At 37.7% G+C, this 13,802-nt stretch overlaps 1 protein-coding gene across 2 annotated transcripts in view; it reads left to right on the forward strand.

The window, feature by feature from the left end:
- Positions 1 to 51: 51 nt before the first annotated feature.
- CENPK (centromere protein K) overlaps positions 52 to 13,802 on the forward strand; it is a 41,540-nt gene continuing 27,789 nt past the window's right edge. The window contains exons 1-5 of one of the 2 annotated variants that reach the window (XM_037062863.1): positions 56 to 117; positions 696 to 729; positions 2,061 to 2,084; positions 7,604 to 7,755; positions 13,109 to 13,165. In XM_037062863.1, coding sequence (XP_036918758.1) covers positions 7,639 to 7,755; positions 13,109 to 13,165 — 174 coding nt within the window. In that variant the 5' untranslated portion in view covers positions 56 to 117; positions 696 to 729; positions 2,061 to 2,084; positions 7,604 to 7,638. Of the gene's footprint in view, positions 118 to 695; positions 730 to 2,060; positions 2,085 to 7,603; positions 7,756 to 13,108; positions 13,166 to 13,802 lie in introns of both variants that reach the window. The other variant, XM_037062865.1, reaches the window with a different exon arrangement.

The raw sequence follows: 13,802 nt of genomic DNA on the forward strand, positions 1-13,802 counted from the left end.
GCGAGTTTCGGGATTGGCCGCGGTGGATCCAATCAGCCAGCAGCGCGCGCACGGGTCGGGGAAGCAAGGTTTGTCTATGCTGGGAGGAGGCGGCTGGAAGTCTTGGACTCCGGAGTGGTAAGCAATGGGAAGGCGAGAGCACCGGAACGATTTGCCCTTGGCGCCGGGGCTGGCACATGCCAAGATATAAAGCTGCCGCCAGGACGGTGGGACCCTTACCTCCGGGAAAGCGGATAGCCGATGTCCAGCCAGGCCTTTAGTCCTGCTCCTGGGCTCTAAAACCCCGAGGATTAGGAGAGGAAAACGGAGCGGTGGGGAATTAAAAGATCTGGTTACCTGGGTCTCCTTCACGTGCTCTAAACCTGTCTTTCCCTCGAGCTTCTTGATTCTCTCACAAACTCTCTGAAGAAGTGGGTGAGCGCCTGTTACTATTTGTTGAGACCCAGCCATTCCAAGTAACCCTCTTCAGCCTTCACCCTGATCTAGGCTTCCATCTCTTAGCGGCTTTCTGGACTTCAGCTCTCTTCTTTAAAAAAAAGAAATTGTGGTGGAAAAAAAATGTAACATAAAATTTGCCATTTTAACTTCTTATTTTTGAACCCATTAAAAACGCAATTTGTCTAAATGACCTCCCTAAACCAGTGCTTTCAAAACCCTACGTAACAGCCTCCTGATCTCTTTACTTTTGCTTTGAGGTGGACCCCAGATACAGGGAAGGAATTGCTCATAGTAAGTGCTTTCTAAAGGTTTTTATTTGTTTTTCATTTTAAAGACTCCCTTTATTTGGCCCCTCCTGCCTAGCAAGTATCATTTCTTCTCTGACTTCTGCTCTGATCAGATCACTTTTTGTGTGTCTCACTGATTGCCGTGCTCATCCTTGTCTTCCCTTATGTTTTATGCCTTGAGAGTATTTCCACAGCACATCTAGCTTTCCCCTTTACAGCTTCTCATCTGTTAGACCTTATGGCTAAAATAATGAAGATTAAGGCTGGTAATGATAATGGTAGGGAGCTAGTAATGTGCACACAACACTGTCCTAAGCCCTTTATTATTCCAAGTAGAATGATCTTTTCTATCCTGAATTCTGGAAACATTTGCAGTCTGTATTGTATGAGTTACCACAACATAGCACTTTTCACTACCTGAAATCATACCAGGTAGTTGTCCATTTGTTTATATTGTCTCTCTTCAGTGAAAATGTAAGCTCTGTGAAGACAGACTTCTTGACAGCTATTACCACATTTTCTGACAAAAGACATACATTAAGAACATATTTGCTGATCGAATGAATACAGCTTAGAATTCTGTGGGTAGTCTCTATTATTGTACTTCATGTATATTAGTCTCTCTCCAGTAATAGTATGAGTTGTTAAAATTTGGTATTAGATGTTTTACGATAGTATTCCCAAACACAGCAATATTGTTCTTCAACAAGAAATTTGGAATTCTAGTACCAATGACTGCAAAAGGTTAACTTGTTCTGTTTCCAGAAAGGTAGGCGTAAGGATACAAAATGTAAGAAAGGGGTAAAGTTTAACCCTTAAATATTTTTATTCATTTGTATTTCAATGCTACTTTGAGCTGTTAGTCCTACTAATTTGTTGACTATCTCCACGTGCACAGTTTTACATTACTTTTGCATTCTGATGTTGTATTTTATTGATTAGTAGTATAAAATGTGGGGAAAGATCACTCTGCACTTAATTTGTAAGTTAAGGTATATTTAATACAAACATGATTTTTTTACTTTAGTGCTTAAAAATATTCTACAATTGTTAATGACTATAGCTTTGTGAACTAACTGTATCTTTTGTATATAGCAAGGAAGACATTAGTGTAAATATTTTTGGATATGTCATAAGTTATTTAACCAGTCTTCCATTAGCTGATATTCAGATTGTTAATAGTAATATTGATAACTAATACTAATAACTAATAGTAATGCTGACAACTAATACTCTATATATACTAGGTGCAGTTACAAGAAATCTACATAGTAACTCATTTAATTGTCAGAAAAACCCTAAGGGTTAAGTAATATTATCATCCTCATTTTACAGGTAAGGAAGCTGAGGCACAGACAGGTAAGTGACTTGCCCAAGGTCACACAGCTTGTAAGTATCAAAGCCAGGTTTTACCCTTAAATACTCTGATAATTGAGTTCACATTTATAATTATTTAAGTAAGGCTGCAGTAAACATGCCTATGTTACTGAAGCAAACACATCTATCTGAAGGATTATTCCTAGGAACAGAATTTCCTGGGTCAAAAGATAAATCCCTGTAAAATTTTGATGGATATTGTTTATTATCCTCCCAAGAAATTGATCTGCTAACTGTTCGTGCCTCTTGTTCTACACTCTTACCAGTGTTGTTTCTTACCAAATATGTGTCATTATTTCTAGTTCAAATAAAATTAACTTTTGTTTAAATTCTACTTTTATAAGTTATGAGAAAGGTTAAAAATGTTTTTATCTAATTTAAAAGGAATTTCTTAGTTTTTTTCTTTGAATGTCCCATTTATGTCATTGCCCATTTCTGCTGTATTGTTTTGTTTGTTTACCTTTTTATCATAAAGTAAAATATAGATACAAAACATCCCACACAAATAAATATAAAGTTTATAAGTTATTATAAGGTAAATAGCTTTATCAACATGTGGCTCTGAAGTAAAACTTTAATAATCACCTCAACATTCTGCCCATCTGGCCCATCCCAATCAGAACCCTCCCTCTGTTTCTACCTTCCAAAAGCAATTGATATCCTGACTTTTGTAGTGATTGCTTTTTTAGTTTTTTAAATGATGGGTTGTTAGTTTTGTTGTATTAATTTGTAGGCACTTGTTATACATAATTAAATTGGGTATGGCATGCCATATATTATAAATATTTTTCTTAGGTTTTTCGGTTTTAAATTTTAACTTTGTAATATCTTTTTTTTTAAATTTATTTATTTATCTTTAGAGGGGAAAGGAAGGAGAGAAGGAGAGAAATATCAATGTATGGTTGCCTCTCGTGAGTCCCCTGCCGGGAACTGGCCTGCAACTGGCCTGCAACCTACGCATGTGCCCTAACTGGGAATCGAACCGCGATCGTGTGATTCGCAGGCCCGTGCTCAGTCCACTGAGCTACACCAGCCAGGTGTAATATCTTTATTCATGCAAGATTTAAAAAAATTTTGTGTACATATTTTGCTTAGTTTTTAGAAACCCCTTTCCTAATCTAAGATAAAGGGAAAAAATCTCCATGTTTTCTCCCTGTACTTTTTTTTAAGTGATTTTGTTTTGATTTTTTTTAAGGGTTGGAGGAGTGATACAAAGTACAAAGTATCTATCTAGGCTTATTTTTCCCCTCAAAATACTATGTAGTTTGTTAAAAAAGAAAAGATGAGGTCTGCATGGACCAAAATACATACACATAAAGAAAAAAGCAGTGTGGTACATAAAATATGCTCCTATTTGGATTGTTCTTTCCCCTTAATTTACATCGTTGCCTCTCATATATCTTAGCTCTATAAATATGTGAATCTAGAAGGGCTTTGTATTTGTTTTATTGTTTAATTTGCCTGTCTATGTGTTAATTGCACACTATTATAATTAGTAGTTTTATAATAAGTTTAATATCTGGTAAGGCAAGTCTTCCCGTTTTATTCTTCATGAAGGTCTTGGCTGTTTTTGGCTCTTTGCACTTTCATATAAAATTTAGAATTAGCTGAACAAGTGCCACAAAAACAAGCAAAAACTTTCAGAATTTTGAAAGATTTAGTAGATCAACTTGGAGGGAATTGCCATCTTTACTAAATATTAAGTCCTACTGTCTATAAATATATCTATTTAAGTCTTTAAAACCTCTCCGTTGATTAAAAAAATTGATTAAGCAATATAAAACTCAAGTTCATATGAATAAAAATATTTTGGGAGTTTTGGTTATTCTGGTTTGCACTTGGTGTTATGAGTAAACATCCTGTCATTCTTTATTGTTCTGTCAACCTCCTTAAAGTTGCCCAACTTTGAATCTTATGCCATCAGACTTTACCACCAAACACTTCTTGTAACAGTGTAGCGAAATTTTATCACACTCCTTCATTTCTTGCAGATTTTTAGCTCCTAGCTCACTGTCACCCTCTGCAACACTACTAGCATAATTCTTGGTGATCTTAATATCTGTCTAGATGATCCTTTCAATAAGCTGACGGCTCTTTCTCTTGACAGCCTTTCCTCCAGTGATTATATTCTCCACCTTACGTTAACCCTTTACTACTGTGGTCATACCTGAGAGACTTTGTCATTCTTTCTCTTTGTCCCTGCGTTTATGCTGCTGCACTGTAGAGGAAAGCATACAACCGTATTTTAGTTTCTCTTTAAATTCATGACTACTACCCTCTAGTGGGCCTTTAATACTACCCAGTAATCCTATTTTATCTTCTCTCATCTCTTAACTATTCCATAAATTTTTTCCCTTCTGCTCTTAAACCACCAGTGCTTTTCCTCCACCCTCATTCACGGTTGATACCCTTGGTTACCATTTCACTGAGAAAAGGCAAGTAACCCAAATAGAACTTCCAGTTCTACCAGACTCCTACTAACACATCTACTCACCTCTCTGCATCTGTGTCCCTAATATTCTGCTTATTTTCCCATTGAAATGAATAAACTGTATGTACATCTATTTCAAGCCATCCTCTCTACTTGTGTTCTAGATCCCATTTTTCTTCCTTCTCTCCTGCATCACCAATATTTCCTTCTTTTACTGTATCAAATAATGATGGTGTGTTTTCTCCCATTTAAAAAAAAATCTCTTGCCCTGGCTTGTGTAGCTCAGTGAATTGAGCACGGGCCTGTGAAGCAAGGGGTCACTGGTTCAATTCCCAGTCAGGGCACATTCCAGGGTTGCAGGCCCGGTCCCCAGGAGGGGATGCATGAGAGGCAACCACACGTTGATGTTTCTCTCCCACTCTTTCTCCTTCCCTTCCCCTCTCTCTAAAAAATAAATAAATAAATAAAATATTTAAAACAAAAAAACCACGCACAAATAAAATAAAATTTAAAAAAAAATCTTGATTCCATATCATCCTCCCTCCAACTGGTACCTTATTTCTCCTTCCCTTTAGGAAAAAAAAAAAAAAAACTTTTGAAATGTTTTATACAAGCATACTGGATATGTCCAGTTCCCTGTTTTTTATTTTCCCTTGAGTTCAATCAGACTTTCCCTCACATCATTTTACTAAAACTATACTTATAAGAGCTAACAATGGATTAATTTTTGTGACAGTCTTCAGTGAAATTATTGTGACAAATCACCCCAAAATACAGAGATCTAAAACAACCATGTACTGTACTCAGTGATTCTGTGCACAAGAATTCAGATGAGACTCACAATCATCAGAAAATTAGTGCACATGCATGTTTAATGGCTGATGCTAACTGAATGGAATCTCAGTTCATTTTTATGTGCACTTCTCCATACAGTATCTTTACTTTGGGCTTCCTCAGAGCATGGTGGTTGGGTTGCAAGGATCCATGTTCGAGGGAGAGAGAGGTATAAGCTATTTTGCCTTTTATGACTTGGTCTTGGAAGTCACATAACATCACTTCCATTGTAATTTATTTATAAAGGCTCAGAAGGTCAAGCTCAAGTTTAAGGGGAGGGTGAACAGGCTCTGCCTCTGAGTGGGGAATGACAGCCTGAAATATTGCTGTGACTGTTTTTAAAAAATACAGTGCCTTGTCCCTATTGCTAAATAAATTGTCCATCTGTTTTTGTTTTACTTGACCTATCTGTAGTATCTGACAGTTCCTCACTCCTTGAACACTTTCTCATCTTGGATTTCAAGATACATACTCTCGATTTTTCTCTCACTTTACTGGGCACTCCTCAGACTATTTAGGTGGTTCTTCCTTCTCTCCTTAATCTCTCTAGGTCTAGAACTTTCTAATTTCTGTCTACTTTCTTGCTCATCTGATTTCATGCAACCTCATGGCTTTAAATAGCTGTATGGTGGCGACTCAAATTCTAAATTGAAACTTTCCATTGAACTTCAGACAGGTGTAACCAATTGCCTAATCAGCAGGTCTCCTAATAGACACCTGAAAGTCAATAAATTCTAAACAATTCTTTTTTAAAAATTAAGTTAATTTAAATAACATTAATTAATAACATAAATTTCAGGTGTACATCAATCATTATTGTTCGATATCTGTATACTTTATTGCATGTTCACCATCCAGAGTCCAGTTTTCTTCTTTTTAATCCTCACCTGAAGATATATATATACTGATTTTAGAGAGAGAAGGAAGAAAGAAAAACATTGCTTGGTTGCCATTTGTACATGCCCCAACCCAGGTGGAGCCTGCAACCTAGGTATGTGCCCTGACAGGGAATCGAAACCGCAACCTTTTGGTGCACAGGACAGTGCTGTAACCAACTGAGTCAACTGGCTAGGGCTTGTTTCCTTCTGTTACCATGTATTTGACCTTTTACCCAATTTGCCCTCTCCCCAACCCTCTTCCCATCTTGTAACCACCATTCTTTTGTCTGTATCTATGAGTTCATTTCGGTTTGCAAAACTGAATTCTTAATCAACACTTGCCCACATCTTGCTGAACTTGTTTTTTCCACCGTCTTCCCCATCTCAGTAATTGGTAACTTCATCTTTCCAGTTGCATAGGTCCAAACTTTTCTAGTAATAATCGACTCCTGTCTTTCTTTGGCACTTTATCTATATACAGGCTGTTAGGACATCCTGTTGGCTCTAAGGAAAAAGGACTCATGGACATGGACAACAGTGTGGTGATTGTTGGGGTGGGGGATAGTATGAGGGGACTAAATGGTAATGGAAAAAATATAATAAAGATTAAATTTAAAAAAATATATTCAGAATTGGATATTTGGTACTTCCTCAATATTTTCCTGGACCACATCTTGCTTGAATTATTGCATTAGCTTTCTAACTGGCTTTCCTGCTTCTGTCCTTACCTGGCAACCAGTTATGCTGTTAAAACTTAATTTAAATCCTGTTACTCCTCTGTTCAGAATCCTTTGATCATTTATTATCTTAGCCTAAGTCGTTAAAATGGCCTAAAGCCCACAGGATCTTGTCTATGTTATATCTCGGTGACTTTGTCTTGTGTTCACTCTGATACCTTCTGCCTTTGTCACAGCAGCTGTTTTACTGCTGTAGCAACAGGGCAGTTGTATTCTTGCCCCAGCACCTTTGCACCTGCATTCCCTCTACCTGGAGCCTCTTCTCCTATCACCATGCCTCACTTCTTTATTTCCTTTATGCCTTTGCTCAGTTTCTCAACTTCTCAGTGACTTTATATGACGTCCTTATGTAAAATTACATTGCCCTTTCCCTCAGCACTCGCTATGTTTCTTCCCTGCTTTGCTTTTCTCCATAGCACTTATAAATCAGCTGATATACCACAGCATGTATTTTTACAGTGTTGTGGCTTATTTTTTTGTTTTTGTAACTAGAATGCAGGTACCCTTGTATGAGGGATTTTTACCTATTTTGTTCACTGTTACATCCTCAGCTCCTAGGTAAGTATCTGGCAGAGAACAGATGTTCAACAAAAATAAAAGAATAAATATTTTTTACTTTAGTTATTTTATTAAGGCTGAGAAAAATCACAAAGGACATGTCAGTGAGTCACCGAGATCTAGATCCAGAGAGAACTACAGATGTAGAAGATGTTACAAATGCTAAAGAAGAACTTATTAAACATTGTGAAGAAATGTGGAAAGATATGGAAGAAGTAAGTATTGATTAAAGTGATATCTCAATTACTATATGAGTTAATTTCATTTCAATAATAGACTTAGGGATTAAAGTGATATATCAATTAATTACTATATGAGTTCATTCCATTTCAATAATAGACTTGGGAAAGAGATAATTCTGCTGATTCCTGAAAGTCATTACATTGTATGGTAAGTTTTTGTGTAGTTTCTAGACCTATAAGCACTCATTCAATGGACTTTCTACTGGATAAACTGTAGAAAGAAAAATATTGTAGCAGCTCCTACCCTCCAGGAGAGTGTCATCTAATGGAGATAATAGCCATGATATTAGAATTATTGTGGTAGAACTGCAAAGGTTATACTTAGGCGTAGTCCTAAACCTAGACTGTAGGGGTCAAAGATAACGTTCTGAAAGAGGTAAGGACTGAATTCATTTCTAAAGGGTAAGTTAGCTTGTGAAAGTGGGAGAGAGAGAAAAAGCAGAAGGAAGGAAATATATAAAGATTGGGAGAGTTTAGGGAACTCCATGTAGCATATTATGACTAAATGTAAGTTAGGAGAAGGAAGGCTTATGGAGTGAGAGTAGAGAGGTAATTGGGGCCAAGCACATGACGGATTTTGTTGAGTGTTTACTATGGGGAGCCATTGAAGGGCTATACACATTAAGTGACATGATGCGATATGTAGTTTGGGAAAATTACTCTGGTGATTTTGAAGAAAATGAATGCAGAAGAGTGAGGCTGTAGTAGTAGTCACGGTAAGAAGTACTGAAGGGCTAACTCTGGTCATTGCAAGTACAGAGAAGAATGGATTCAAGCACTAATACAGAGGTGGGACCAGAAGGACTTGGAGAATGGTTGTTGTGAATTGGGGGAGTTACGGATGGTTTTAGGTTCTGGGTTTGGGCCATTGGTTGGTTAGTGGAGTTATTTCCTGAGACAGAATAATAGGAGCAGAGAGGACACACAATTAGGGAGTTTGAGTAAAAATATGGATTAATTTAGAAAATGCTGTTTTTGAAATATGTGTACATTTTTTGAGTTAGTGAAATAAGATCACTTCTGGTACACTAAAGTGTTTGATAAAAATTTGTTCTACTTGGAATAGCACAATATGTGATATAGGCCACAGACATTTTTCACGTTCTTTTCTTTCTAGTAAAATTTCAGATTAGGGCAGAGTAGCATTTTTCCCCTTTTTTTCCTAAGTTATATTTTAGCATAGATCTTGGTATTATATATAGTTTACTGTATTTTCAAGGTAATTTTTGTATGTAATCCTGGTGGGTTGGTGTTTTTTTGGCTTTTGATATTTTTCAGTATAGAAATTTGATTTTTAAAATAATTTCAGTTATTTTTTGTACTATATCTGATCATAAATTCCTAAATGGGCAGATCATGGTGGGTACTCAAGCTTGAAGCAAAATCCTTTTTAGTAAGTTTATTTTTGCCTTAAGCAAGCTGTGTGCATTGTTTCAGTGCATATACATTGATATACCCTCGAAATAACCACCCTCAAGAGAACACAAATAAGTGAAATTACATAGCATTTGTCTTTTTCTGACTTATTTAACTTAGCATAATATCTCTCTAGGCCCATCTATGCTGTTGCAAATGGTAAGGTTTCATTCTCTGTATGTAACACACTGTTTTATCTACTTGTCTTCTGAGGGGCACTTGGGTTGCTTCTGTGTGTTGCCTGTTGTAAGCGATGCTGTTATGAACATAGGAGTACACAGATCTTTTCAAATTAGTGTTTTGGGTTTCTTTGGATATGTATCCAGAAGTGGAATTGCTGGGGATTGAGGGCATGGTGAAAAGCTGAAGGAACTTAGAAGTACAAATTGGTAGCAACCAAGTAGTCACAGGATGTAAAGTACAGCACAGGGAGTGTGGTCAGTAATAATGTAGCAACTAAGTATGGTGTCAGGTAGGTGCTTGAAATATCAGGAGGATCACTTTGTATTACCTGATTGTCTGACTGCTGTGCTGTACACCTGAAAGTAATATAAAATAATATTGAATGTCAACTGTAACTGAAAAATAAGAAAAAAGAGAACACATAATCTTGTCAGCTATCCTGTAATCCAGTGTCCATGTTGCTCTCTCCCACCGCCATATATGAGTACATTCCCTCCTTAATTCAAATGCATAAAAGAAGCTACAAAACCGTCATTTTTTTAGAGCATTTGAGATCTTACTCTATTGCCTATGTCATCGATTTGGCTCAAATAAACTCTTATTTTAAAATTCTCAACAAAAAAAGATACCGTAAATAGGAATACACTCAAACCTTGGTTCTGGAATGTCTTGGTTCTCTAACAGTTTGGTTCTTGACCAAGTTTTTCATGGAAAATAGGTCTTGGTTGTCTAACAAAACTTTGTGTATTAATTTTCTACCCTACAGCCCTTTCTTACTGTATAATCAGTCATGCAAAGCATATTTGGTTTTCAAACAAATCACTTCTTGAACAGTTTTCTGGAATGAAGTTTGAGAACCGAGGTTCCACTGTCCACTGTAACCATAAATAAAATTCAGGTTGCCCATAGTTTTATTCAGATGTAATCACTAATAATAGTTGTAGATTTTGTTAATGGCACAGAAACAGTGCCTCATAGAGGCTTTATTAAGATCTTAGCTGTCTTCCTACTTGTTATTTTTCTATAGTGCTTTCCCTCTTATTCCCCATTTTTCCATTATCTGCCTTCTAATTTACCCTATTGCTTTTTGTTCTTTTTTCTTGTTTCTCATACTTATTTTTTTCTGTATAGAGTCTAGTATACCGTTTTACTTTGAATGTATTCACCTTAGGATCTATTTGCTGTCCTTTGTATTTTCTGGCATATAAAGCAAGGAATTAAAAATTATTCTCTTACATCAGATAGTTGTATATTATCTTATTTTTAAAAATATTTTATTTACTTATCTTTAGAGGGGAAGGTAAGGAGAGAGGGAGAGAAATATCAATGTATGGTTGCCTCTCATGTGTCCCCTGCTGGGAACTGGCCTGCAACACAGGCATGTGCCCTGACTGGGAATCGAACTGGGATCCTTTGGTTTCCAGGCCCGTGCTCAATCCACTGAGCTACATCAGCGAGGGCAGTTGTGTATTATTATTTTTTTAATACATTNTTTCTGTATAGAGTCTAGTATACCCTTTTACTTTGAATATATTCACCTTAGGATCTATTTGCTGTCCTTTGTATTTTCTGGCATATAAAGCAAGGAATTAAAAAATTATTCTCTTACATCAGATAGTTGTATATTATCTTATTTTTAAAAATATTTTATTTACTTATCTTTAGAGGGGAAGGTAAGGAGAGAGGGAGAGAAGTATCAATGTATGGTTGCCTCTCATGTGTCCCCTGCTGGGAACTGGCCTGCAACACAGGCATGTGCCCTGACTGGGAATCGAACTGGGATCCTTTGGTTTGCAGGCCCGTGCTCAATCCACTGAGCTACATCAGCGAGGGCAGTTGTGTATTATTATTTTTTAAATACATTTTATTGATTATACCATAACAGTTGTTCTATTCCCCCCCTTCATTCCCCTCCACCCGCACACTCCCTCCCCCACCATTCTCCCCCCCTTAGTTTATAACCATGTGTCTCAAGTTCTTTAGATTCTATATTTCCCCCACTATTCTTGCCCTCCCTCCTATCTATTTTCTACCTACTGTCTGCTATTTTCTGTACCTTCTCCCCCCTTCTCCTTCTCCCTCTCCCCTGTTGCCAACCCTCCATGTGTTCTTCATTTCTATGGTTCCACTCCTGATCTAGCTGTCCTCTTGGATTGCTTTTGTTTTAGGTGTGGTTGTTAATAGCTGTGTGTTTGCTGTCCTTTCACTGTTCATATTTTTCATCTTCTTTTTCTTATATAAGTCCCTTTAGCATTTCATATAATAAGGGCTTGGTGATGATGAACTCCTTGAACTTGACCTTATCTGAGAAGCACTTTATCTGTCCTTCCATTCTAAATGAAAGTTTTGCTGGATAAAGCAATCTTGGCTGTAGGTCTTTGGATTTCATGACTTGGAATACTTCTTTCCAGCCCCTTCTTGCCTGTAAGGTCTCTTTTGAGAAATCCGCTGACAGTCTGATGGGTACTCCTTTGTAGGTGACTGTCCCCTTATCCCTTGCTGCTTCTAGGATTCTCTCCTTCATTTTAGTCTTGGCTAATGTAATTATGATGTGCCTTGGTGTGTTCCTTCTTGGGTCCAACTTCTTTGGGACTCTCTGAGCTTCCTGGATTTCCTGGAAGTCTATTTCCTTTGCCAGACTGGGGAAGTTCTCCTTTATTATTTGTTCAAATAAGTTTTCCACTCGTGGCTGTTTCTTTCCCCCTTCTGGTACCCCTATAATCCGGATGTTGGAACGTTTAAAGATGTCCTGGAGGTTCCTAAGCCTCTCCTCATTTTTTTGAATTCTCATTTCTTCATTCCTTTCTGGTGGGATGTTTTGTTCTTCCTTCTGGTCCATTCCATTGATTTGAGTCCCAGTTTCCTTTCCATCACTATTGGTTTCCTGTGCATCTCCCTTCATTTCAATTAGTTTAGCCTTCCTATGTTCCTCTAATTTGTGACTATAATCAACCAGTTCTGTGAGCATCCTGATATACAGTGTCTTGAACTGTGCATCTGAGAGGCTGGCAATCTCTTGGTCTCTTAGAGTTATTGGCTCTGGTACTTCGAGTTCTTCTTGCGCCATCTTTTGGGCTGTTTGTGCCTGTTACGTAGCAGGATCGGGGCCCTAGGTGTTCACCAGAGCAGGGCAACTAAGTCGCTGGGTTGTGACACTGTATGTGGGGGCAGGGTCAACAAGGAGCAATGGCGTCCCATCTGCCACCTCCCGCCGCGGCCCCCACAGGTGCGGCAGCTGCCACCGTCACTGGGGCCCGCGCGTTTCGTCCCACTGCACGCAAGTGTGCCCACCGCCGTTAGCCCTTGCCCCCTGGGGCCTGTGTGGTCCGTCTCACTGTGCGCGAATGTGTGACCGAGGTCAGTCTGCCCCACACCCTGATTGGGTCCGTACCACTTGCGCGCCTAGGTCGGGGGATCTGTCCTGCCCGACCCTGCTCCCCTGCTGGCTCTGCCCCTCTTACCATCCTGGTTGAACGGTTCGTTGTTGTCGGACTTCCGTATAATTCAGTTTTCTGTTCTTTGGCTGTGTCTTTGTTCTCCAGACCTTTGTTGTATTCAAACTTGGTTGTGGGAGAAGGCAGTGTTTCCACCTATGCCTCCATCTTGGCGGAAGTCTCCAGTTGTGTATTATTTTAGAGGAATATTAGATTGACAAGTGTAAAAGGGGAGGGGAAGGAAATTGGGGGTTATAGTGTATGACTTGTTTTTCTTTACTTTTTAAATCAAGTGTCAGAATAAATTATCGCTTGTTGGAACCGAGACACTCACTGAGTCAAATGCTCAGGTATGTATCCTTTTGTTTCAATCTAAAAATAAGTAAGTGGAATCTTTATGTAGTAGATAAGTTTATTTATCCCAAGTATAATAGTTTTGTTTATACCTATATGCTTAATCATTTGGGAAACTCTATACTCTTTCTGATTTAAGAGTCATATTTTAAAAACTTCTAGATTCAGCTGTTATAAATAATTAAGAATATTTTATTTTATTTATCTTATTTCAGCTACAGGTAACCTTTAACTGTTGAGTTAATTAACTCATGGCTAGTGTTATTATGATACTTTGTTAAAAGTATACTTTGTTATAACAAAGTCTTATCTGCTATGTGTTAAGTAGCCACAGTTATTTTACTGTCTGTGTAAAATCTTAACTGATTTTACCCTAGGCTTAAAAAAGGATTAAGATACTCATTTTAATAGTCAAAGACCTATGGGATTGGTTTAGCAATACACCAAAGGGTTAGTACAACACATTAAGAATTTAAATATGGAGTTCTGACCAAGATGTAGTTTGAAACCCTTTGCTTCCTTGCACAACCAAAAGGAGGATAACAACCAATCTAAAATCAATAAACAGCCAGAAGTGCCAGAAAATCAAACTGCATGGAAACTCTGACAACCAAGGAATTAAACAGTCAGCCA

The sequence above is a fragment of the Sturnira hondurensis genome, unplaced genomic scaffold (genome assembly GCF_014824575.4).
Source record: "Sturnira hondurensis isolate 20B ecotype Veracruz unplaced genomic scaffold, ASM1482457v3 Scaffold0014384, whole genome shotgun sequence".
NCBI lineage: Eukaryota > Metazoa > Chordata > Mammalia > Chiroptera > Phyllostomidae > Sturnira > Sturnira hondurensis.